Raw genomic sequence first — 25,006 nt, forward strand, 5'->3', positions numbered from 1 at the left:
CTGTAAATAAAGCACTGGTTGAAGGAGGGGCTTCTGAAGCGGTTTTATACTGACTCGGGCCCTGTTCCGAGGGTGCTTTGGTCACTGTGCCACTGACCCAGAGAAACCCGGCTGACTGGCATGGTGCAAATGGGTGGCAAGCGATGCCAGCTGCAGCGGGGCGAATAACAACATTGGGGCCTCGGCTGAGTCCAACCAGTTGCCTCTGGCTCCCAAACATGCCTTGTTTTTCTGGGGTGCCCCGCCCTGCGCCTCACAGCTTTCCCAGCTAGTCACCCTACCCCCCACCCAACAGGAAATCCGGCAGCATGTTGTTGCCGCCGGCATCCTTCGCTTGGCCACCTGCCTTGTCCAAGTGAAGCAGGCCACCTAACCGGCTCTGCATGAGGGATGAGCACCACCTTGGCCCCAATCCCAGTTTCTCCACCCCCCCTTTCACTGGAGAAATCCCTGCAATCCCTTCCTTCCAAAGGACGCGGCTTGGTGCAATGCTCAGATTTGCTTACGGCACTTTGGCTGCTCTGCTGAGCACGCTTAACTAGGGTGTGGGTCACTCTGAACTCAGAACTTTCTTCTGAGGAAACCTGCTTTGGACTGCGGTGTTTGTGTGTTCTGCAGTGAGGGGGATATAAAAGAAAATGAAGTGTAATTCTTTATTGCAGACAGTAATATAGAATTGATACCTTGTTTATTAAGAAGCACCAAATTGTTTTTTTTAAAGGTGGGGGTTTGGGGTAGTATCTAATGTTAGTCCTACATCGAGGAGATCCATTGAAATTAATGGGACTTAGGTTAGTCATGACTAGCTTAAGTCCCATTCATTTCAATGGGTCTAATCTTTGCAGGACTAAGATTGGATACTACCCTTGGTTTGGATCGGGACTCTCCAATCTTTCCACTGTTTGGTGTAAACATATTTGGACTGCTGCTTCCTTTGCCAAATTGACATGTTGCAAGAAATCCAGGGAAGAGTCGTGCCCAAAGAGATGAGCTGCAAAATATATTTTATTTATAATGCACTGGAATGAAACATGTGAGGGTGGCCTACATCTGCCTATATTATTTTTTTCTCTTTTCTTAACAAGTACAATTGTGCCATTTGGGCACTGCTGTGTTTCATGGGGCTAATTTTTTAAAACTGAGGGTTTTTTTTTTAAGAAAATAATTTGGCAATCCATATACATCACACAAGTTAAACAGGTTTACATACTTTCTGCATACTTCATCCTGCATGTTGTTCATGGCAAGGAGTAAAACCCTTGCTTATTCAGCTGCTGCTCCGGGCTTCTGAAGTTTTGCCACACACCCAGCCTGTACACTTCCAAGCCTCTTTGTACCGGTAAGGACTAGCAACTTGGTGTCTGTTGTTCTTTAAATGAAAGTTGTTACTCTCCAGTAGGGTGGCCATGTGTCCTACTTTACAGAGACCTGTCCTGTACATTTGCACATGCCTTTTTGTATGTGATGCACTCTGGGGCAAAAATTCCCAGCTTCAAACATAAGCTGATGGGATCTGAGCTAGCGGTGACCAACCAAGAAAGAGATCTTGGGGTTGAGGTGGACAGCTCAATGAAGATGTCAACCCAGTGTGTGGCTGCTGTGAAAAAAAACAAATTCCATGCTAGGCCTAATTAGAAAAGGAACTGAGAATAAAACTGCCAATATCATGCTGCTCTTATACAAATCTATGGTGCAACCACAGTTGGAAGACTGCGTGCAGTTCTGGTCACCGCACCTGAAAAAGGACATTGTAGAACTGGAAAAAGGGCAACTAAAATGATCAAGGGGCTGGAGCAACTCTCCTAGGAGGAAAGGGATTGTTTAGCTTAGAAAAAAGAGGTGCCCAAACATTTGCAAAGTGCAGAGAATGTGGATAGGGAGACATTTTTCTCCCTCTGACATAATAGTGCAATGCAACAGGGTCACCCCATGAAGCTGATTACTCGGAGATTCAGGCCAGATAACAGGAGGGGCTTCTTCACACAGCGCAGAGTTCAACTATGGCATTTGCTACCACAAGGCATAGTGATGGCAACCAATTTGGATGGCTTTAAAAGGGGGCTGGACAAATTCCTGGAGGAGACGAAGGCTGATGGCTTTGTGCTACCTCCAGTATCAGGGGCAGTGTGCCTATTTTCCTCCTCCATAAAATGGAGGAACGAACTAGAGGATCGTCTATCCTTGACTTGATCCTAACCAACAGAGATGACTTAGTGGGTAAAGTAGCAGTTACAGGAACTCTGGAGGAAAGCGACCATGTTGTACTTGAGTTCTCGGTTCTAAGGGAAGCAAAAGCTGAGTGTAGCCAAAGCCATACCCTGGATTTTAGGAAAGCCGATTTTAATAAACTTAGAACAATAATAAGTAAGGTCCTGTGGAAAGTGACTCTAATGAGAAAAGGAGTCCAAGATGGGTAGGAGTTAAAAAAAAAAAAGGAAATTCTCAAGGCTCAATTACAAACAATTCCAACAAGAAAAAAAGGCAGAAGACAACAGAAGAAGCCAATGCGGCTTCACAACAAGCTTAGAGATGACCTGAAAACAAAAAAGGACACATATAGGAAGTGGAAAGAAGGCCAAGTAACAAAGGAAGAGTACAGGCAGGAAGCACAGAATTGCAGGGATGGCGTCAGGAAGGCTAAAGCTGAGAATGAGCTGAGGTTACTGAGGGATGCTAAAAGCAACAAAAAAGCTATCTTCAGATATGTGCATAGTAAAAGACAGAGGAAAGAAGTGGCGGTTCAAGTATTCAATGAGGATGGCAAAATGTTAACATGAGAAAGAAAAGGCAGATGTCCTCAGTTCCTACTTTGGCTCAGTCTTCTCCTAAAAGAGGTTCTATGACCCCCCTGGCAAAGGCAAAGTACAGGCTGAAGGGGCAGGATTGCAGCTTGAGATCCATAGGCATATGGTCAAGGAACACCTAATTACTTGGAATGAGTTCAAATCTCCAGGGCCAGATGAACTGCATCCTAGAGTAAGAAAGGAATTGGCAGCAGAACTCTCAGAACCGCTGTCTATTCTCTCTGAGAAATCACGGAGGACGGGGGAAGTGCCAGATGACTGGAGGAGGGCTAACGTTGTCCCTATCTTCAAAAAGGGTAAAAAGGAGGAACCTGGGAACTATCGACCAGTCAGTCTGACATCAATCCCTGGGAAAATTCTGGAGCAGATGATAAAGCAATGCATCTGTAAGCACCCTGAAAACAGTGCAGTGATTACTGGCAGGATTTGTCGAGAACAAATCCTGCCAGACAAATCTGATCTCATTTTATGATCAGGTCACCTCCCTTGTGGACTGTGGGAATGCTGTGGACATCATATACCTCAACTTCAGCAAGGCTTTCGACAAAGTGCCCCATGATCTCCTGATGAGCAAACTAGCTCAAAGTGGGCTAGATGGAACAACGATCCGGTGGATCCACAGTTGGCTACAGAATCGGACAAAGAGTGCTTATCAATGGGACCTTCTCAAACTGGGGAGAGGTAACGAGTGGGGTACCGCAGGGCTTGGTCCTGGGCCCAGTGCTCTTCAACCCTTTTATTAATGACTTGGAGGAGGAGGTGCAGGGAATGCTGATTAGATTTGCAGATGACACAAAATTGGGCGGGATAGCTAATACCCTGGAAGACAGAAAATAAATTCGAAGTGATCTTGATAGGCTGAAGTGCTGGACAGAAAACAACAGAAATAAATTTAATAGGGATAAATGCCAAGTTCTGCACTGTTGTGTTAGTTATTACAACAGTTAGTTGGCCTGACTAGGCCTTGTAAGTAGTTTGGTTCAGGCAAGGTGCCTGATGGGATTGATTTGAGTGTGTGTGTGTGTGTGTGTGTGTGTGACCAAGAGAAGGTAATTTTAACTTTCTCATAAGCAAGAAATTCCTATACACCAAAGTAACTCATCCCTAAAGATATGAAGGCCGCTGTGCTGATAAGACTGTGCTGAGTACTAGCTGGTTTCTGAGCATGTGTAGTGTGTTTTTCTTTGTTCTCCAACTTTCAGTCTGTATAAATGCATCCTGTTTTCTTGGGGGGGGGGGACACAGTTTTGTCTGTCTCTCCCACGGCCCTGATGTGCTTTAATAAATTTCTGACTGTTCAACCTAACCTGCCTTAGATATTCCTTAACAGCACCTCGGAAAAAGAAACCAAAGGCACAGTTGGGGGATACGTGGCTCAACAACACTACAAGCGAGAAGGATCTTGGAATTGCTGTAGATCATATGCTGCATATGAGCCAACAATGGGATGTGGCTGCAAAAAAGGCCAATGCTCTTTTGGGCTGCATTCATAGAAGCATAGTTTCCAAATCCTGGGCAGTGCTAGTTCCCCTCTACTCAGTACTGGTTAGGCCTCATCTGGAGTACTGTGTCCAGTTCTGGGCACCACACTTGAAGAAGGATGCAGACAAGCTGGAGAGGGTTCAGAGGAGGGCAACAAAGATGATCAGGGGACTGGAAACAAAGCCCTATGAAGAGAGACTGACAGAACTGGGCATGTTTAGCCTTGAGAAGAGAAGACTGAGGGGAGATAGGATAGCGCTCTACAAGTCCTTGAAAGGTTGTCACAGAGAGGAAGGCCAGGATCTCTTCTCGATCATCCCAGAGTGCAGGACACGGAATCGTGGGCTCAAGTTACAGGAAGCCAGATTCCGGCAGAACATCAAGAAAAAAATCCTGACTGTTAGAGCAATACGACAATGGACCCCATTCCCTATGGAGGTAGTGGGCTCTCCCACGCTGGAGGCATTCAAGATGAAGCTAGACAGCCACCTGTCAGGGATGCTCTGACTTGGATTCCTGCACTGAGAAGGGGGTTGGACTCGATGGTCTTATATGCCCCTTCCAACCCTACTGTTCTATGGTTCTATGTGCACCAGTTGCTTGGGAATGTGGGTGGGAGGTTGCTGTTGAACTCGTGCTCTGCTTGTGGGTTTTCTGAACAGCTGGCTGGCCACTGTGTGAACAGAATGCAGGATGAGTTTGACCCTTGGCCTGATCCAGCAGGGCTCTTCTGATGTTCTTATTTGAAGGACAGGCAGTGTATCTGCAAGATAATCCTGTCCTAGTCTGAATTAAGGAGAAAAAACCCTAAGAGAGAAAAGAGGGCCATTGAATTTGCCCATCCAGAGGTAGCAGCACCTGGACGACCAACTGGAGAAGCACACAACAGCTCACCTGGCTACAGTCTTCCCCACTTTGGTGGGAGGAATTCTATTTCTGCTTCAGTTGTAGCAATCGTCCCTAAATTCACATTCGTACCTATAGATGAGCACATGCACTTTTGATGCAAGTCAGCTTCCTGGTTGGTCCTGTGTCTTTAGGAAGTGTATTCCTTAACTTGATTTTGCATTTTGCAAGGAAGAACTTCCTTGAGTCTGCCCCGAAGCTCTTGCCCTTGTCAGTTTTAGTGCTTTGCCCCCTCCCCCAGGTTCAAGTCTCACAGGAAGAGGAAGATCCCCCTTGGTCATCTGATGTGGCTGCATTTGGTCATGCTGTGTTTTTAGCATTGGATTCTTTCAAAAACTGCAGCCTACCGTTTTAAATAATAATGTTATGACATTATCACAACAAGGAAGAGGGCCTTCTCAGTGGTGGCCCCTGACTGCAGAACACTCTCCCCAGTGAGGTCTGCCTGGCACCAACATTGTCATCTTTTTGGCACCTTGTCAAGACTTTTCTCTACCCCCGGGCATTTGATGGCATAAGAACATCAGAAAAGCTGTGCTGGATCAGACCAAGGGTTGGACTCGATGGTCTTGTAGGCCCCTTCCCGCCCTACTATTCTATGATCAGCCCATCCGGCATTCTGTTCACACAGTGGCCAACCAGCTGTCGACCAAAAACCCACAAGCAGGGCATGAGCGCAACAGCACCCTCATCTCTGTAAATAAAGCAAGATAAGAACAGCAGGCGTTCTCTATCACCGGCTCAGGATTTAGGAAAGGAAAGGAGCCATTGCCATGCATTAACTTTCTCTCTTTCTACCCTCCTGTTCTATTTAAAATATCATGACACTGGTTTCATTTCTATGCCATCCGATAGACAAAGCTCTCTGGGCAGGTCACAGACATTATGGCCCACAAATGCAAGATAATAAAAACATAATATAAAATCTTTAACATACAACTTTTTAACACACACACACACAGCTAAAAACAGTTACAGTAAGATACAAGGACCTGATAAAATGATAGACATTAACCCCCCCCCCCCCCATCATATGCTGCAAAGGGCAACTAAAGAACAGGGCAACTGAAATGATCAAGGGGCTGGAGCAATTCTCCTATGAGGGAAGGTTACAGCAGCTGGGATAGTTTAGCGTGGAAAAACGGAGGGTGAGGGGAGACATGAGAGAGGTCTACAAAATCATGCATGGTGCAGAGAATGTGGATAGGGAGACTTTTTCCTCCCTCTCACATAATACTAGAACCTGAGGTCCTCCCATGAAGCCGATTGGTGGGAGATTTAGGACAGCTAAAAGGAAGGGCTTCTTCACACAGCACATAAACTATGGAATTCGCTACCACAGGAAGTAGTGATGGCTGATGAAACCCATCACGTTTCATGCCCAAGTGGGAGCGTTTGGCTATGCTGGCTTAGCAGGCGATATCTTCTCTTCTGCACAGGAAGACCCATTTTGGAGTGTCTGGGCTCCCGGTGTCCTGAAATGCCTCCGCTCTTTCTTGGCCTGGCTGAACCGCAGTGATAACAGTCTCTGAGGGGACATTTCGAGAGGCCCTGATCTGGCTGCTCCATGTTCTTGCCCTTTTTGGGTTTATCTCTCATCCACCTTTGTTGCTTCTCCCCAGACAGTGCAAAGTGCCTCCTCCTCCCCCCGGATGGGCTTCTTGAGCTCATTTTAGATGCCCACCAACTTCCCCTTCAGTTTGCATCAAGGCATCAACAAGTCGTGCAGAAAGAAAAGGACCCTCATTTAGCAGCAGGAGGCAGATAAGCAGTGAAGGAAGGGTGGGAAAAACTGGGCATTCTCTTTGAACACTTGGGGCTATATTTAGACCCGGGGCTATGTGTAGACAGCAGAATTCTCTTTCTCTCTCTCTCAGTCTCCAGAAACCCAAGATTCAAAAGCCATCTGCTCTGTGTCTAAAGAGACTTCCCTGACCTGGTGCCCTCCAGATGTTTCAAACTTCAGCTCCCATCAGCTCCAGCCAGCATGGCCAATGGTCAGGAATGCTGGGAACTGTAGTCCAAAACATGTGGAGTGTACCAGGTGAGGGACGGCTCCTGTAGGAAATGAGTTCCTGCCCCAGACTCTAAAAACTCTGGACCTTACAGCCCTGCAAGAATGACATGTGTTGAAATCAGGTCTTGCCCTCCACTTGCCTGATATGGGAGAGAGGGCTGCCGGCGGGCATTTAATGCCTGTGCCCTGAATTGATTTCCCAGTGCCCCCGACCTCTTCCCCAGAGCCTTGAGTGTCTGCTAGCACCAGCAGAAAGGCTTTGCTCTCGGCTTCGCGGCCACGGAGGGGGCGATTTTCAAGGGGGATTAGAGCATAGCAACTTGAGAAGAGCCATGCTGGATCAGACCAAGGGTGCAAATGCGCTGAAGAACTGATCGTGTTTCGAGATTACCTGAATGAGAAAGTAATTGGCTGGTTGTGCCTCCTGTGAAATTTAAAGGAATCCCCGTCATTATTTCTAGACATGCGTACATATATCTGAATTAACCTATGCAGGTTTGTGTCCTAAGTTCCTAATCTTTTAAGTGCCTGGCCACGCCCCAGGTGGCAAGCAGGAAAAGTGCTCTGCACATGCCTGGAGGCAGCTTTTGTCTTTTATTATGAGGTTCAAGGTAAGGAAGAATAAGCAAAAGCGATACGCCTTGGGGCAACAGCAGCAGAAGTCTGGATGTCCCGTTTTGACTGATGGGGGCTGTCCGAGCTGGCAGTGCTGACTGAGGAATGAGGTTCCTGGGCTGACCTTGGAGACCTCAACAACAATGTTGACCTGGCATGAGGCAGCTGTGAAGAAGGCCTCATGCGAAAGCAAGGCCTTGAACTGAGGTTTGATGTGCAGAAATCAGCCTGAATATATATTTTTTCCTGGCTTGGAGCAAACATTGCAAACAGCAATGCAGGCTTCCTTAACCTGGGGCCACCCAGACATCTGGGCGGCCCCAGGTGAGGAAAGGTTGTGTTAATGTATTACCGTTCAAAGGGCCCTTTGGAAAGGTGACAACTTTTTCTTTTTCTTTTGGTAACGGTGCTCTGAGCAATGATTGCGAATGGATCTGCTTTTATGTCATGTTCTTTCCGACTCCCTTTCTTTCATTACTGTTTTCCCCTTTTCATTTTTGTTTTGTTTTAGTTATTGCATAATAACCACCACCGCCACCACCGCCCCACCGCCACCCTGCCCGGCAGTCATGTTTAGTGCCTTACCACATTTCACTGGTCGATTCCTACAGAGCAAGCCCTCTGTTTTTGTGTGCAGGACCAGGCCTGGTCTGAGCAGTTGGCAACCGAGCTAGGATCCAAAACAATCCAGGATGACCTAAGGCCAGTGGCTTTCACAACTGCAGTGATGGACACGCCTGGAGACAAGCAGGGATAGGCAACACCCATGTTTCCTGTCCCGCCGTAACCTCCCTCTCTGACCGGCTGCCTTGTCCTTGAGTCACCTTGCAGCAGGTACATGAATATGTACTAGTGGTACATGGAACACTCTGTCCAATCTTGCCATGATCCCAAGAACTGCAGAGAAGAACACAGAAGTTCCTGGTTCTTCCAAAGCCTCACTCCCCTCCTCTTCCGAACCCGTGTGATCTCTCAGGATCGGCATTAGGAAATACTTGAGAAGATTGGCAGCAGCTTCTGACCCATTTAATCCACGTTTATTATTAGCAGTGCGGATGCAGAAATAAGATATATGGCAGCAACAGCAAACGTGACACAGAAATATCAGTCCGAGAACAATAAAGTAATTCATAAAAATCGCAAACCCGTTAAACGGTTGAAGTCAAGACGTTGCCCGTGTAAGTTGGGACTGTGAAGTACTAAGAGGGTGGTGATATCTTTTGTTTGTACTTATAACTCTCGTATATGATTGTGACGGTGGCTCAGTTTTGTTCACGCAGGGCACAATCCTGTTTAGACAGAAAAAAGTCCTACATCCGATACATGTAAGAAGAAGACATGGGGAAAAAAGCGTCCTATCCTAGTTTAGAGAGAAAAAAAGTCCTACAACTCCCAGCCTGCCCCAGCCAGCAAGGATGGCTGAGGCATGCTGGGAGTTGTAGGATGTTTCTCTCTCTGAACATGCATGGGATTCCTCCCAAACTGGCTTTTACCTGCCCCTTTTGCTGTGCATTTTTAGCTATGTTTTATAAATTATTTCATTGTTCTGGTACTTATATTTGTGTGTGAAATTTGCAGTCCTTTCCTGATCTCTTATTTCTCTTTGGCTTCACTTGGTCCAGAAATGATATCTCTGGCTTGACTATACATATGGTGCCATCTGTGTGATTCTGCTGCACACAAGCAAAAAAGGAAGAGGTCCCTGCCCCAAGATGCTTGCAATTTACACTTCGAAGACTGTGAACAGAAGGGGGACCCATCAAAGAGAGAAAGGAGTGAAGGTTAAAAACAAAGTTCTAAAATTGTTTTATTGTTTATTCAGAGTAGCTGCAGCAGGGGTGCACAACTCAAGTCACTCAGAGGGTCTCTTTAAAATTTGAAGTTAATTTTTAAATACTCTGCAGTATCAACCTTTAGGTATCCAATCAACTATCCAATTTTAATTTGAGTATCAAGTTAAAAGTCAAGCTTGTAGTCCTCATGGCGAGAACTCTAACCCCTTATGGAGATATTCTAGCTGTGTTCTAATATTCAGGGGTTAAAGTTGCCATTTTCCCTCTGCCCTAGAGCAGGGTGGGGAAAGTGTGCCACATCCCCCAGATGTTGATGGAGTCCAGCCCCTATCAGCCCCAGTCAGGAATGCTGGGCATTGTAGTCCAAAACATCCGGAGGGCACCAGACTGGTATACTGCACCACTTCCTGAAAAATGTGGTCAACTATGCATTTGGGGGCCCTCCTGCTTGTTCTGCCAAATGGGGCCCAGGTCCTGCCCCACTATCCTGTCCTGCTTGCGCTCCTGTTTAGGATTGCACTGTCAAAGAGCCCTTTGCTGACTGAGGAAACCAAATGCAAAACCAGTCCATAGCTCCTTCAGCCTCTTCCAAAAAAATGGGGCCCAGAGCATTTTGCTGACTTTGGGGGGTGTGCGCGCGGACACACACACACACGCAGCTGGTGCCAACTTGCCATTTTCTTCATGTCGGGATAAAAAAGATTGGAACGGGTGACATTTGGGGTTTCTGGCTGAAATCCTGGAAACGCTTACTGTTTTCCTAACACTGCTCTTTCGACATTCCTTGCCTGGCGCCTCTCCGCTGGGCCTTGCTTTGGAAAAAGGCTGTGAGTCCGCTTTTTCCCGAATTGTGCGGGGTGGAATGAACTTTCTGTGGAATCCCTGGTGTGGCATTTCTCCAGAGTGCAGGGGAAATGTTCGGGGAGGGAAAGAAGAACCTGGTCCTCTGCCTTGGAGTCACTTTGCTGGCATGCCTGCTTTGCAGTATTGAAATCACGGCCAAGGTGCACGAGGCTGGCTCCCCCACCCTTTCTCCTGCCAGCTTCCCCACTGGGCCTCCCCCCGGCCTCTCCTCTCGTGCAAGCTGTCAGGTGAGTACAAGAGTGGGATTGTCCTTTGTGAGAGGAGAGGCTGTCCTGGGGCAGGAACACCGAGAACCTTAGCAGGCTGCAAGCTGCCAAAGGCGAAAAAGAAAAGTTGACAGATAGGCCTGAGAACGGGAACAGGACAGGCTTCCCCATGTCCTTAGTTCCCCTCCCTGTCCAGCTCTTACGCTTACCTGACTCCACCAGCAGCAGCGAGAGGCAGATCAACCTCTGGCGAGGTGGTGGTGGTGCGTCGGCTTTCGGGGTCACACAGACATGCATGCGCGACAGAGCAAACTGGCATCCGTCCCCTGCTCAAAGGTTTAACGTTTGACTGCCCCTGAGGAGGGAGCTGAACCTCAGCAGCTAACACTGCAAGCGACTCAGGCTGATGCAAATTGTACAGAGCAGCTGCCAGGAGCATCACTTTGGGTGGTGATTTACCAGGGGCAGGGGGCAGAAAATGGAACTAGGAAAAAGAAAACCCTCCACGGCAGGTCTGCGGAGAGGCCATTGCCGAATGTTGCATATATGTTCACCGAAGACAAAGGTTTGCAGCACCTTCTTGTGCCTCGTGCTCTCCAGATGGGTTGGACTACAACACCCACCATCCCCAGCCAAGCCATTGGTCCATCTTCCCCTGCATTGTCCCCTTTGAGTTGGCAGCAGCTCTCTGTGATGCCAGGAGAGAGAGAGATGGAGGGGCTGGTTCTCTCAGCCTGCTTGCCTGAAATGTTTTTAACTGGAGATGGCTACAGTCCCTTTAGCTCGGGGGCCAGATTCTGTTCCGTAGAAGCTCTCAAGGGCCGCATTCTGCTGGTGGGAGGGGACAGGGCCAAGGATGCGAAAAACAGCAGCCCTTTGTAGCTTCAAGCTGTCACTGCCAGTCACAGAGCCTTAGCAAATGCATTTCAATTTTTTAGAAAAGGGGAAACAATGCACAAAAGGCGAGAAATCACCAGATGTGGCCATCTGGGGAACCCGGCTTTGGTTCTGCACCCCTGCTTTGCTCACGTCAAGTCAAGCTCCCCCTAAAAGTGCACAGAGCTGCAGACTTTTGCTCACCCACACAGGCTGTTTTGACTGTGCCCTGCTCCTTCTGAACCGCAGATCGGAGCAGGCCCTTCTGCCAACAAACCCGGCATTCTGCGACCGCTGTGTGGTTGCAATCCCATGGGTTGTTTTGATTTCCCAAACACGTTTCTGAGATGAGGCCTCTGTGCTTTCCACATGGGCCCAATCCAGCTGGTACAGCTCCCTCGCATCACCGCCACCTCGAAATGCCAGGAGCTCTTCCTGTTTTGCAGCTGCATTCACCTCTGGCTGCAAAACAGTAGGCTGCTCCAGGAGTTTGGAGGAGGAGGCTGGGAGCCAGGACTCCTGGGTTCCTTTCCCCAGCTCTGGTGATCGTTCATGGCACAGCCACGTGCCGGTTTCTTCACCTCCGTTTTTCCTCCGCCTTCCAGGAAGTCAGCCTCATTAAAAGTGAGATTCTTGCTTGTTGTTTTCAGATGCTGCTGACACTGAAGTTGCTCACAGGGAAGGTGGGGTGCATAATTTGCAACACACACATACACACACACCCTACCTATATGCGAGATGTCTTGAAGCCTTACCTGGGCCCTGTCTACATGGCACCACTTTCGCCCTCCACTCTGTCACAACTGCTCAGCGGTTCAGCTTTGAATTCACTTCTGCTGGGATGCACTTGAGATTCTATCTATCTGTCTATCTGTCTATCTGTCTATCTGTCTATCTATCTATCTACAATATTAATATACCACTCCTCATCAGAAGATTTAGGAGCGGTGAACAACATAAGAATAAAACAACGGTTAAAAGAGTTTAAAAAGTTAAAACATTTTTAAAAAGACAAATCCCAGCGAAGTGGAATTCAACAGCCCACCCCTGGTCATGCAAGGAAGGCCTCTTGAAAGAACGTCTTCAGGAGGCTCCAGAAAGAACACAATGTTGGCGCCTGCCCGACCTCTAAAGGCAGGGAATTCCACAGGAAGGGGGCCACCACACTGAAGTCTCTTCTCCTGGTGGACTCCAGCCGGGCCATAGGTCCATGTGGAACCACCAGGAACATGCCCTCTGGTGACCTCAGTGACCAGGCAGGTTGGTAGGGAAGGAGGCGCTCTCTCAGGTATCCTGGTCCCAAGTTGTTTAGGGCGTTGTACACTAGTACTAATACCTGAAACCTGGCCCGGTAGCGAATAGGCAGCCAGTGCAGTTCCCTCAGCAAAGGAGTTACACGCTGAAAAGGGGCAGCTCCTGCCCACAGCCGAGCTGCTGCATTCTGCACTAGTTCCGGCTTCCTGACCAGCCTTAAGGGCAGCCCCGCATAGAGCGCATTGCAGTCATCCAGTCTTGAGGTTACTAATGCCTGTACCACCGTGGTCAAGCTATCCCTGTCCAGGAGAGGCCGCAGCTGGCGAACCAGCCAAAGCTGGTAAAAGGCACTCTGAGCTGCTGCGACCACTTGGGCCTCCAGCGACAATGATGGATCTAGGAGTACCCCCAGACTATGGATCTGATCGTTCAGAGGGAGTGCAACCCCATCCAGAACAGGCAATGAGCCTATCTCCCGCACCCGGGAACCACTCACCCACAGGGCTGCTGTCTTGCCAGGATTCAGCTTCAGTTTATTAGCCCTCATCCAGCCCATTACTGAGTCTAGGCTCTGGTCCAGGACTTGCACAGCCTCTCCTGATTCAGATGTCGCAGGGAGACAGAGCTGTTTGTCATCAGCATACTGATGGGACTTGGCTCCAAATCCCCTAATGACCGCTCCCAGCGGCTTCATATAGATGTTAAACAACACTGGGGACAAGATGATGCCCTGCAGCACCCCATAGCTCAATGCGAAGGGGCCGAGGAATAGTCACCCAATATTACTCTCTGAAATCGGCCCCGTAGGTAGGACCGGTACCACTGTAGCACAGTGCCTCCAATACCCATGCCACAGAGTCGATCCGGGAGGATATCATGGTCAATGGTATCAAAAGCCGATGAGAGATCGAGCAGAATTAACAGGGTTGCACTGCCCCTGTTCCTCTCTTTACTGCGCCCTTCCCTAGCAGACTTCACCTTGCCCTTTTTTTGCCGTTATACTTTAATGCGCAGCTGTGCAGTCTGTGAGTGTGGGGGTGCAACACTTCAATGGCTGTTTTGTATTTTAGGGGTTCTGTTGTGTCCGTCCGTCCCTCGTCAGGGAAAAAGTGGATGTTCTGTGCTCCTTCATTTCCACACCAACTGTTTGGCAGTTCCCCAACCTGAGACTCTCGTGATGGTTTGCATTCACAAGCGTGAGTGGTACATGCCTACCCATCGCTCCGAAATGGTGGCCGGAGTGAAGTTGGCCCTCCCCTAAGACTCCCCCGGCCCTTGGGCGCTGAGTGCAACAGCAATCACTGCGAAGATGTGAAGCTGCAGAAATGTGCGGAAATTTGATTAAATAAATGAAAATGCCTCTCCGTGCCTCTGTAACTGCACAGCTGTGAAGGGATGGGGGGAGTAAAGGGGCGTCACAGAGTGACGCAAGCACTACGCACGCCTACGAAACGCCCACTGCAAAATGCGAAGTCGGTTTGGTGAAGGGACAGACGGCTCGCAACTGCAGGAAACCTGCAGCAAACCAAAAACATTGCAGCAAGACACCTCCTTGGAAATCCGCATTTTCTGGGAGAAAACCATGGATGGCTGCAAAGTGGCAACTAGGTGGTCTGTCCCGAAGGACCTTGACTTGCTGCCACCCCAGAGTGAAAGGATCATGTAGATGGGGCTCGGGAATCCAACATCAAAACAGATATTGGTGCCGAGGGCAGCAGATGCACTTGCTTTCAACTTCCATGGTCTTCAAGAGGCAACCTCAGGCTGTCCACTGCTGGAAGCACAACGCTGGGTTAGCAAAATGGACAGACCTTGGCCTAATGCAGAAGGGCTCTTCTAATGTCCTTATAATGCAGGGCTGCAATGCAGAACTCCTTTCAGCCCATGGGTTGAAGTCTTCCTTGGATTTTAGCTTCGAGCTCGGACTGCCAGCAAGCAGCAACTCAGACCGCCAGCAACATGGCCTACAGAGAGACATTCCACCCCTGTAGCATTGGGGTGGTGGTGGGGAGCGCACAAAAGGCTGAAACCCACCAAATGACTGGTGGTTGGAGGAAAGCGGGTGGGGCCAGGCAACGGGGGCCTGAAGTACTGTATTATTCAAGGAATAAATAAATCTCAAGGAATAACTTGCCTTCCAGATTTGTTGTGAGGATAAAATGGAGAGGACTACGGCTATATTATTACTATTACTATTATTATTATTATTGCATTTATATCCCACCTTTTTTTTCCTCTTGCAAGGAACCCAAGGAGGAAAAAAAGAAAATATGAAGGAACACTGCAAACCAGCAATCTCACTTGTTTGTTGTGTGTACTATACAATATGTAGTTTGTGGGTACAACTTTCTTGTATTTATATTTTTGTAAGACGAATTTAAAGGCGACAAAAACATAATAAGACATCAGATCGGCTCATCCAGATGGCTGGCTGTCATTTTATGGTGGTTTGTCCCCCAGCTGGTTCCCTTCCGGGGGGGTTTGGACTACAACTCCCAGCATTCCTGACCTTGGCCATGCTGGCTGGGGCATGCTGGGAGTTGTAGTCCCAGGTTGGGAAAGCCGTGTCTAGGATTGCTCTGTTAATAATACCTCTGGCATAATGTTCCCTTTATTTTCTTGCATTTCGGGCCTAGAGACTTTTTATTTTTAAAAAAGTTTACCATTGATGGGAGGGGTCTCAAAAATCTCTGAGAGCACCATGCCCTCTCTGACAACCCTTTGTGGTTAGAGCCCCGAGTCTGGAGTTCCCTTTTAGAATAGCACCTCTGTACAAAACTGGGATGTGGGAGGTCTCCGAAGTGACCCCAGCCCCGTTTTTAGAATCTGAACCGAATTGTCTGTGGGAAGCTTGTGGCAAAAGAGTACATCTGCTGTGGTACTGGGTGTAAAATGCAGTGAAGCCTCATTATTATTTTTTTGAAGGTTTTTAAAAAGCAAGTCACTAGTCCTCAAGGCTGTGGAGATGGAAGAGAAAGTGTGGGAGCGGAAGTCAACTTCCTGCATAGCTCTGCATCTTCGCCAGGCCTGAATTATGGGGATGAAGTCAGGAAATGCCCTGGAGTTAGAAGGACAGCAAAATTTAGCTTTCCTAGCTCAGCCCAGGTTGTCTTGAGTGACTTGACTAGAGGAGGGCAGTCTCTCCTTATGGGGCAGGATTTTGGGGTGTGATAGGGCTGAGGCTAGGCAGATCCTGGATTCTCTGTGAAATTTAAAGATCTTTTCTGGTGCTTCATTATTTTATTTATTTACTACATTTCTAATCCATCCAATAACTAATGTTCTCTGGGCGGATTACAGATGTCTGCCGTTTCTAACATCCCTTCTCCTTTCTAGGCCAGGGGTGGGGGAAGATGTGAAATCCAACTCCTATCCACCCCAGCCACCATGGCCAATGGTCAAGGATGATGGGAACTGTGGTCCCACCATGTCTCTCGGAGCTCAAGGGCCAACAGGGCCTGGCACTCTGCTTATTTTATAATCCATATATTGTAACACCTTTAATTTATTTTTAACATCACAACTAACCTGTGGGGCAGATTAGAGAGAGAAAGGGAGTGTGTGTGTGTGTGTGTGTGTGTGTTGGCTAAGCAGGGATTTGAACCAGGTCTTCCTCTAGTCCATCCTGGGGCTCAGGTATCTTGCATCTGCCCTGTGCACGCAAACATGCCGCCATTGAAAATGCGAAAGCCAATTCCCCAACTTTTTGGTTCGTTAATGCAGAAATACATACCCACATTATGAACTGTGTCGTGGTTACAGCAGCGTCTTCCAACCTGGTGCCAAAGAATGATGGGAGTTGTAGTCCATCACACCTGGAGGGCTCCAGGTTGTGGGAAGGTTAGTGTTAAAGAGTGTTGGAATAGAATCTGGGAGATGCAATTGCTGCTATTTAATAGATTTCTCACCCTACTCAAACCTCACCAAACAGATGCCCCAGACTTTAAAATGCAAAAGAAATAAACCCTAAAAACAATCAGCAATATTCAAAATGCAAAAGAAATAAACTCTAAAAACAATCAGCAACATTCAAAATGCAAAAAAAAAAACCCTAAAAAAAATCAGCACTATTCCACGCATAAAATCGCTAAAACCAGCAGGCGCAGCAGCACAAAAACAGACAACAAACAGTGCACTAAAAAATGAACCAAATGCAGAATGGAAGAAATAAGTCGTTTAAAATTCTCCCTAACAGCCCACAAAAAGGGGGCTCTGCATACTCCCTGGGGAAGGGGATTCTACACAGGGTCACCACAGAAAAGGCCCTGTCTCTGGAACTTGCCAGTTACACAGTGGATCAGAGAGCAGGCCAGGATTGATACAAAGTGAGGTTTCATGGTCATGTAGGGGACCCTTATGTCCTCCCGCCCCCAAGCTTGGTTACCTCTCTGCTGTGCCACAGTGATGGCTTGCACCCCTTTTTCATTGCTCCTGGCCTCGTTTATTTGCCAATTTTAATCTTGAACTCGCCTGGCAGCCGACCTCCGGCAAAGCTTATCTCGCTTATTTCTCCCCCTTTAAATCGACCCAGAAGCAGCTCTTGAAAGCTGCTCATGTTTCCTTTGTGCAACTTGGGCTCCCTGTAAAGATTATTTGAAATGAACCGCTTATCAACATTGCTCAGAAAACTTCGACTTAAAGACAAGTGGATGGCATCGGATGGCTCGGATAAGGCAAGCCAGGCAGGAGGAAAATGGCAAGAATTTCATATGGGTAGCTGACTTGGATCCCTGTTCATTCTAACATCAGCCTCCTTCCCTCCTCTTCTCTGCCCCCAATAGCATTATATTAATGTTAATCATAATTCAGAATAAATTCGACAGGGACCTATAAGCCCCCAAAGAGGTAGGAAGGGAGCTGTTCACAGTGCTAAGCCCAGAAAAAGGAGCTGGCACAATTGTAATGATCTTAAATTCCAACCAAGCTCTCCAATTACCAGCTTCCCTTCAACAAAACAACCGAAGCCAGGAGTGCGGGCACCACAGGAACAGCAGGCAGCCTCTGCTGCAGCGCCTCATGACTATTATGAGGGTGGAGTGGGGCCTTTCATTCCTCGGCAGTTGTGCCAGCGCTTCTCCTGGACTGACGGGCTCCTGGCAACCAGCTGCGGCGCAGGAAGACGGTCGAAAGGAACGACTTGAATAGATCAAGGAGAGAAGCGCTGCTTGTAGGTCGGTATGTAGGAGGGGCAAAGCAGAGCATCCACAGAGCCCAAAGGGTGGAGAACGGCCTGGTTGAGCCAAAGTGATGCTTTGCAAGAGGTGAGCTGCCAGAGCCTGTTGCAAGAGCGCAGCTGCCCTGCCTTCCCATTTAGCAACTCAAAAGGGCCGCAACACAGTTAAGATTGTAACACACACACAGAGAACACCTTACTGAGGCAAAGGCCTGATTTGCAAAAGCTGAGTGGCAGTGTCCAACCAGAGTGCTTTGCAAGAGCTCAGCTGCAGTGCATGTTAACTTAGTGTTGCACAGCATCTGGCTATAACACAGTGAAGATGACAATTTCACACACAGACACAGTGCCTTATTGAGCAAACCCATGCTTTGCAAGAGCCGATCTGCTCAATCAAACCAGAATGCTTTGCTTGAACTCAGATGCACTGGATGTTAATTTAGCAACTCAAAAGTGCTGCAAACTGTCCAGCTGTGACATGGTGAAGATTGAAACTTCACATATACACAAAGTCCATCTACTGTTCTGGTTTAATTACAGTGAGGAAATAAGTATCCTCGGTTTGGCCTTACAGCAGTGTTGCAAAATAGAGATACTTGTACTGCGACCCTATACACCCTCACCTGAGAGCAGGTCCCATGTACATGGTAGCAACGTAGTGCTTTCAGGGTTCAACCCTTTTAGAAAGGTGTGAGCAAAATCGGAATATTCCCACGGAGTCCAGTTTCATCAGTATGTCATAAAAGGACACCAACTGTGTCTTTTGTTTTGAGGCGCTGTTGTCTGTGTTTCAGCCTCATCCTAGATGCCCCAGGTTTTCCTGCTCGGGGCCAGGAAAAGGTTGAAATGGGAGGGGTGCTGAGGTCTGAGACTACAATTACGTGGTGTAGGGGATGGTATTCTGAGCTGTGTGGAAAGCCACCTGTGGAGGAGGACACACTTCCGGCTATGGCAGAGCCATAATTAAACCCGGCACCTCCTCTTTTAGAGGCATCCATTTTATCTTGTCGGGATTCACACTGGATGCCTTAGAGGTAGTTGAACAGCGCTAAAGCACATTGAAGAACACCACCCCTTTCTCTGCCACTCAAGAGAAATGTGTTGCTTTTTTTGGCTCCACTTCCAAGGGGTGGGCTGACTCACGAGAAAAGCCAAAGAACATCACATGCACACAAATACACACAAAAGAAGATAAGCACAAAAGGACAAAATGGGAGGCTGCGCCCAGGTATACTATAATCTGGCCTCATCAGAACAACAGCAGGCCAAGAGGGCAACTTTTGCTCGCCCTCCAGTCAGGGGTAGACACCTTCTGCAAATGGAGGCTTGACCAGAACTAAATTGCCCTCCAGGAGTGTCTGGGGTGCTTGGCTACTGGTGCTGAGTACTGGTGCATGGATGGGGCCTAGGTGACACCCTCAATCAGAAAACTGGCCTTCTGCAGGCCAGCCCCCCGATGGAGCTCCCATAAAACCTCGGCTTGTTTGGGCCAGCTAGCTGTATTTACATAGCTCTCTTCCTACTCAAACACTCGCTTGTTTCCCCGCTTGCCCTCTGCATTTCTCGCTTGGGAAAACCCCGTCAGTTCCCCTCTGGCCTTCCGAGCAGCTGGGGCTGAGATGGGCCCCAGGCTGAGCCTTGGTAGCTGTAAGTGTGGGTGCAAAGGCCGGTGAGCATCCGGAGCAGACCCCAAGAGGAGCATCTCAGGGTGCAAAGGTTTTATTTGTGGAAAGCCCAACATGTTTCGGCTGTGCTGTGGCCTTTGGAAAGGAGCTATAGGGCACAGGCCAAGCACACGACTGGCGTGAGCGCGTGCCCGAGCGCAGAAGTCACCGATGTGCCTCCGCCTGCCGCAGAGGTCAGTTGGCAGAAGGAAGCAGGCAGTGCCAAGCCATGAGGGCGGCAACTCAGCCGGAATTGTGGTCTGACATGGTACAAGGCGGCGTCTTTCCTCCAGATGTTTGCGTCCTTGTCCCTGAATTGCGCTGGCTCTCAGGGTCTTTTACGCAGGGGGTGCGGGTTGGAGCAGGCCGCAAAAAAGAAGGCAGACAGGCACGGGTGCGCCTGGAGACCTCTGCGACAGAGTCGGCTGCGGAACAAGCCCTGGCAAATCCCATGGTGCGCTGGGCTTGCGCCTTGCTAAGCGCTCTGCAGAGAACGGCGAACGCGCGATGGGGCTGGCGGGGAGAGGTGTGCGAGAATTTCCTCTGCTGCAGCTCGGGGCCTTCGTTGGTCTAATTTCTGCTGCAGCTCGGGGCCTTCGTTGGTTTAATTTGCATCCTGCCTTGCAGATCCCTTGGGGGAAATGCAAATGCCTCCTGCATCACATCAGCACTCCCTCTCTGGCTTCCCAGCTGAGCTTTGGCATCTTAAGGGCTAGCAACAGGTTGGGGCAGTGAAAGCAGAGGGGCTTTTTTCCTTTTAGAACAAGAACCTGCTTTGCTCTGTGACCAGTACTCTATGGTGTGCTGCAGGCTTGGCCGAGATCTACAAGGAAGTGTGGGAAGTCTGAACCCCTGGGCAGGCAGGCAGAGGCACAGCTGCAGGCAAGTCACAAGCTCCGGAAGACCCATTTGGTTTTCTTAGAAACGGGAGGTGTTGTGGCCAAGGCTTGTCACAGGGCTGGCACGAGATCAGAGGGCAAAGTGAAATCCTCCCCACTGCTCCTATGCGCACGGTGTGGCAAGATTAGAACACAGGTTTCACAAGCTTCCTGTTGCGGGTGGGGAACAAGTCCAGACTTCTGCTCCCTTGAAAGGCTAAGCACAAGGCCCTGGAAGCAGAAGGGTGAGCGGCACCCTAGCCAATGAACAGCTGCTCTCTGGCGTGGCATGCGTGTTTTTCCTTCTGACTTCTCCACCCCGAAACTAACCGCAGCAAAAAACACTAATTGTGGGTGCGCAGTCAGGCAAGAAGCTGGAACATGGCCTTTAAAAAGAGAAGGAAGGGGTGACACAACGCTTGTGTTGCAATTTTTAACCTGTTCCAAATACCTGACGCTGGTTTGCAGAAAGTGAAATAGAGGTTAAGCCGTGGCTCTAGCAGCATTACGAAGGTTAAGCATGGCAAGGCGTATTGCAATCCAGCACAAGTCTACTCAAAAGTGAATTCCCTCTTTTCAAGGGGGCTTACTACCAGGTAATTGCGTACAGCAGGGTTTGCCAGTCTGGTACCCTTCAGTTGTGCTGGACTACAATTCCCATAATATGCAGCCATCTTGCAGGCACCAGTTGGCAAATGCTGGTGTATAGGATTTTAGTCTTAGCTTTGAAACCACAGTCCTCTTTCAAGGGACAAGTACCCCTAAAAAACACTCGTGCGCAGCCAGGACACCCACTGAAAAGCCCCATGAGAGAAAGCACAACCTGGTAGCCAAGGTCCAAATCCCAGGCAAACCTCTTGAGCATGGCAGAAAGTGCACACATTAGAAATGCTCCAAAGAAGGGACCGATTGCAGGAATCTCCAGAAGAGGCAAAGTAGGATCTCAGGTATCTTAGGTAACTTATTAGGTTGAGGGTCACCTAGAGACTTGTCATGGAATGCAAAAGTAATTCACGCTCTTTGCCTGACCAGAAGACACCAGCTGCAAGCTGAGAATACGTCTCCCGCCCCTCAAAATGCAAAATAAGCCCTTAAGAAAACAGACACAAGAACGTACACCATGCTTCGCTTCCAGAACGTAAAATAGGTTTTATTGCAACGTTTAAATCAGATACAAGAATATATTTCTTTAATTATCTTTGTCTTTGATTATCTACCAGCTTTAGAGTGCAAAAAAAAAAAGAGAAAAAAAGTTGCACGTTAGGTTTTAAAAAAAGACAAATAAGACCTTCAATGCATCCAGTTCTTCCAAAGAAAGATAAACGCTTGCAACTGCCTTTTGTAAATCAGTCCTTTCATTTTATTTTTTGCATAAGCTGGCAGAGGCGAAGAACTCTTCTCTCTTCCTCTCCGGGGTTAAAAGGGCCCTTCGCAAGAGGACAACGCCGCCGGCTCCCCTCCAATCGCTGGGGAAATCTGAGGCGTTCAGCGAGGCCGCTCTGAGGCCACTCTCGCCCCCTCCGTCAGGCTGCGCAAGTTCACACGCTGCCGCAGGCGTCCATCCAGCCCCCGGCCCAGACTGGGCCTGCCACAGCCAGCCAGGAAGCTGCCAGGCGCCTCCTCCCTCCTCTTGCTTCTGAGCAGTCAGATGACTTGGCCTCCGCCCGCCAGCCCCTGCACCCTGGCACCGCAGGCCTTCGCTGCTTCAGCTCCTGTCTCCACGACTCATCCACAACTCTCCTTCTGCCGGGCCGGGCCAGGCCCGGGCCAACTATTTTTTGTTTTTAGAAAAGACCGCTTCCCCCCTTTCGATTTTCTCCTTTGCTTGCTTCACACGTGGCAGAGCGTGGGCGGCCAGGTCAGCGCACCTGCAGGGAGACGTAGGGCACCCACTGGTTATTGCAGCGGCTTTCTTCGCAGTAGCTGGCCACCTCAGCAAGGCCTTGGCTTTTCCAGGAATCTGTGTGCGGGTTCTGCTTGGGAGGAGAAACCGAAGGGCCATTAGGGGAGGGAAAGGTGAAAAAGCGGCTGCCACGCGCTCATGAAGCACCCTTTAGCCAGCCAGCCTGGCACAGCTCGGCCACAGTGCCCCCGGTGGGTTGGGACCCCAGCCCCCCCACCAGCCCCAACCAGCGTGGCAAACAGCCAGGGATGGCGGGAGTTGCAGGGCAAAGCCACCGGCTGGGGAAAATGGGTGCGCAACTTGGCAGCTTGACGTTCGTTTATTTGCTCCCCCCCCAAAAAAAAAACTCAAAAGAAAAGAGAACGCGAGCCTGGCTTTTTTGCCCATGCAGACTCAACCCGGCTGCAGAACCAGCCTCCTGGAAATGACACCTCAGGAATTCCCCCTCCCGGCCCGGAACGGAGGGAGAACATTCTGATCTATTCGAGTCAGGGTTGCTGGCCAGGTCCACTGAGAACCCCTGCATGCCCGAAATGGGGCCAAAGGGCCAAAAACTGGAGGAATCCCCTCCTCCCCCGGGCAGAAAATAGCCAGGCGTCTGGCTGGGAAATGCCCCCACCATGCTGCTGCCCCCTTCTGGCGGGTCTCCAGCGCCCTCTCCCTTAGCAAAGAAGCGGAACTGCCAAGCTGCCGCATCGGCGCCAGGCCCTCGAGGGCAGCCTCGCCCAGCCCGGGATCGCCGGGCACGTCGGACAACAACTCCCAGCATCCCCGCCCGGCCGAGCCGGGCGCGGCAGCGCAGGCCGCCTGGAGGGAGGCGCCGGGCCGGCGCCCCGACGCCGCGCCGCCGACCCACCGTGACCAAGATGCAGTGCAGGTCCCGCGGCTCGCCCCCGGCCTCGGGGCCCTCGCCGAGCACGGCCGCCAGCCGCTCCATGCCGGAGACGCGCAAGATGTGGATGTCGCTGTCGCAGCAGAAGGCCTGGATGAGGGTGAAGTGGATCTGCAAGGCGACGTCGCCCTCGTCCGCCTCGTCGACGGCGAGCAGGCACAGCGCCACGCTGTCCGGGTCGCTGCGCGCAGGAGGGAGCCCGTCAGCCGGGGCGGGGAGAGGCGCGGCGGCCCCCCCGGGCCCCCCCGACCTGGCAAGCCGCCCCCGGCCCCGCTCCCCGGCCCCGCCAACGCGGACGGGCCTCCTCGGAAAGCCCGGCACGGCACCCGGGGCGCCGCCGAGCGCGCAAGGCGGCGGCGCGGGACGGGACACACTCACACGTTCATCAGCTTGGCGGACTCGTAGACGCCGACGGTCAAACAGCCCTGCCTCTGCGCAGCCGCCAGCAGCCGCTCGACAGCCTCCCCGACGGGCTTCATCCTGCAAGGAAGAGCGAGGCGCAGAGTCAGAAGGGGCGCAGGGGGCGCGCGGCCGTCGAGCTTGGACCGCGGATCGCCCCCCGGCGCCAGCTCGGCCGCCGCTGACGGCCCCGGCTGCGGCGAGGAGCCTCGTCGCGCTGCGAGGCCGGCCACACTCGCCCTGCCGAGCCCGCTCCGGCCCCGGGCGCCGCGCGCAGCCCTGACCAGCCGCGCGCTGCGCGGACGGGGCGGCCGCGCTCACCTCTTCTCCGCGCGGCCGCAAGTCACCAGCTCCTCCAAAGTCATGTTGCAACTGTAATCCGCGGGGGCGTGAGATGCGCGCGCGGGAAAAGGGGCGCAGCTCTCTTCGCCCCGCAAAAAGGGGGCTCCGCGGCGGCAGCCCCGTGCAGGCGACCCAAGGGCCAGACGGGGCGGCGGAGACAAGCGCGAGGCCGGCGGCGACTGGCGACAAGCGGCGCGCCACCGACTGCTCTCCTGGCCGGCTGACCGGCTGCTGGGGCTCCACGCCCGCTGACAGCTCCTTTTATGCCCTCCCGAGGGGGGCGCGGCTCCGGTCGGCCTTCCCTTGCTTCTATTGGCTGCCCGGCCGCAAAGGAAGTCTCAGCGAGCCCCGCGATTGGCTGCCTGCGCAGGAGCCGCCACGTGGGCGTGGGGAAGTGTTGCAACCGGGGAGGTGGGCGGGGCGGCGGGGTTTCTCGCCAAAGAGAAACAAAGCCGGGGAGGGAGGGAGGGAGGGAAGAGGCGGAGTGGAGTTTCGGTCGGGTGTTTTCTTGCTCCTCTTCCCAGCAGGAAAAGTTGCCGTGGTGCGTGATTTCCCCAGAAAACAGGGCTGGGCTTGTTGCACGATTTTTTTTTTTTTTTTAAAAACAGGGATTTGCAAAGGCCGCCTGACCTTCTCTTAATTAATTAATTAATTAATTTATTAATTTATTTTATTTCATTTCTATACCGCCCAATAGCCGAAGCTCTCTGGGCGGTTCCTTAATCTTAATCGATTAAGGGGATTTTTTTTTTCTTCAAGTGCTGAGTGATTTTGTTGTTGTTGTTGAGTGCTTCTATTTTGGAAACCAGAAGGGTTGGGGGGAGAGACGTTAGAAGTGTGCGCGGAGAGCCCCGCCTTGGCTTCGACGGCTGATTTCTTTGGCAATGATATTGCAACGGCGGAACAAAACAGCTATGATTAGATGCAAAACGGGGGGA

At 50.5% G+C, this 25,006-nt stretch overlaps 1 protein-coding gene across 2 annotated transcripts; it reads right to left on the reverse strand.

Moving 5' to 3' along the window:
• Positions 1 to 21,656: 21,656 nt before the first annotated feature.
• On the reverse strand, positions 21,657 to 24,304 carry LOC146333906 (growth arrest and DNA damage-inducible protein GADD45 beta-like). 2 transcript variants are annotated; one of them, XM_084825197.1, is made up of 4 exons: positions 24,048 to 24,304; positions 23,706 to 23,807; positions 23,292 to 23,508; positions 21,657 to 22,505 (listed from the first exon to the last, which is right to left on the reverse strand). In XM_084825197.1, the coding sequence occupies exons 1-4, from the start codon at positions 24,089 to 24,091 to the stop codon at positions 22,392 to 22,394; spliced, it is 477 nt and encodes a 158-aa protein (XP_084681323.1). In that variant the 5' UTR covers positions 24,092 to 24,304; the 3' UTR covers positions 21,657 to 22,391. The 2 variants fall into 2 exon arrangements, with proteins under 2 accessions (XP_084681323.1, XP_084681322.1); XM_084825196.1 differs by lacking the exon at positions 21,657 to 22,505 and having other exon boundaries at positions 22,666 to 23,508.
• Between the last annotated feature and the right edge of the window lie 702 nt (positions 24,305 to 25,006).

The sequence above is a fragment of the Heloderma suspectum genome, chromosome W, assembly GCF_057233095.1.
Source record: "Heloderma suspectum isolate Gila_16-S chromosome W, 16-S_ref, whole genome shotgun sequence".
Lineage (NCBI taxonomy): Eukaryota > Metazoa > Chordata > Lepidosauria > Squamata > Helodermatidae > Heloderma > Heloderma suspectum.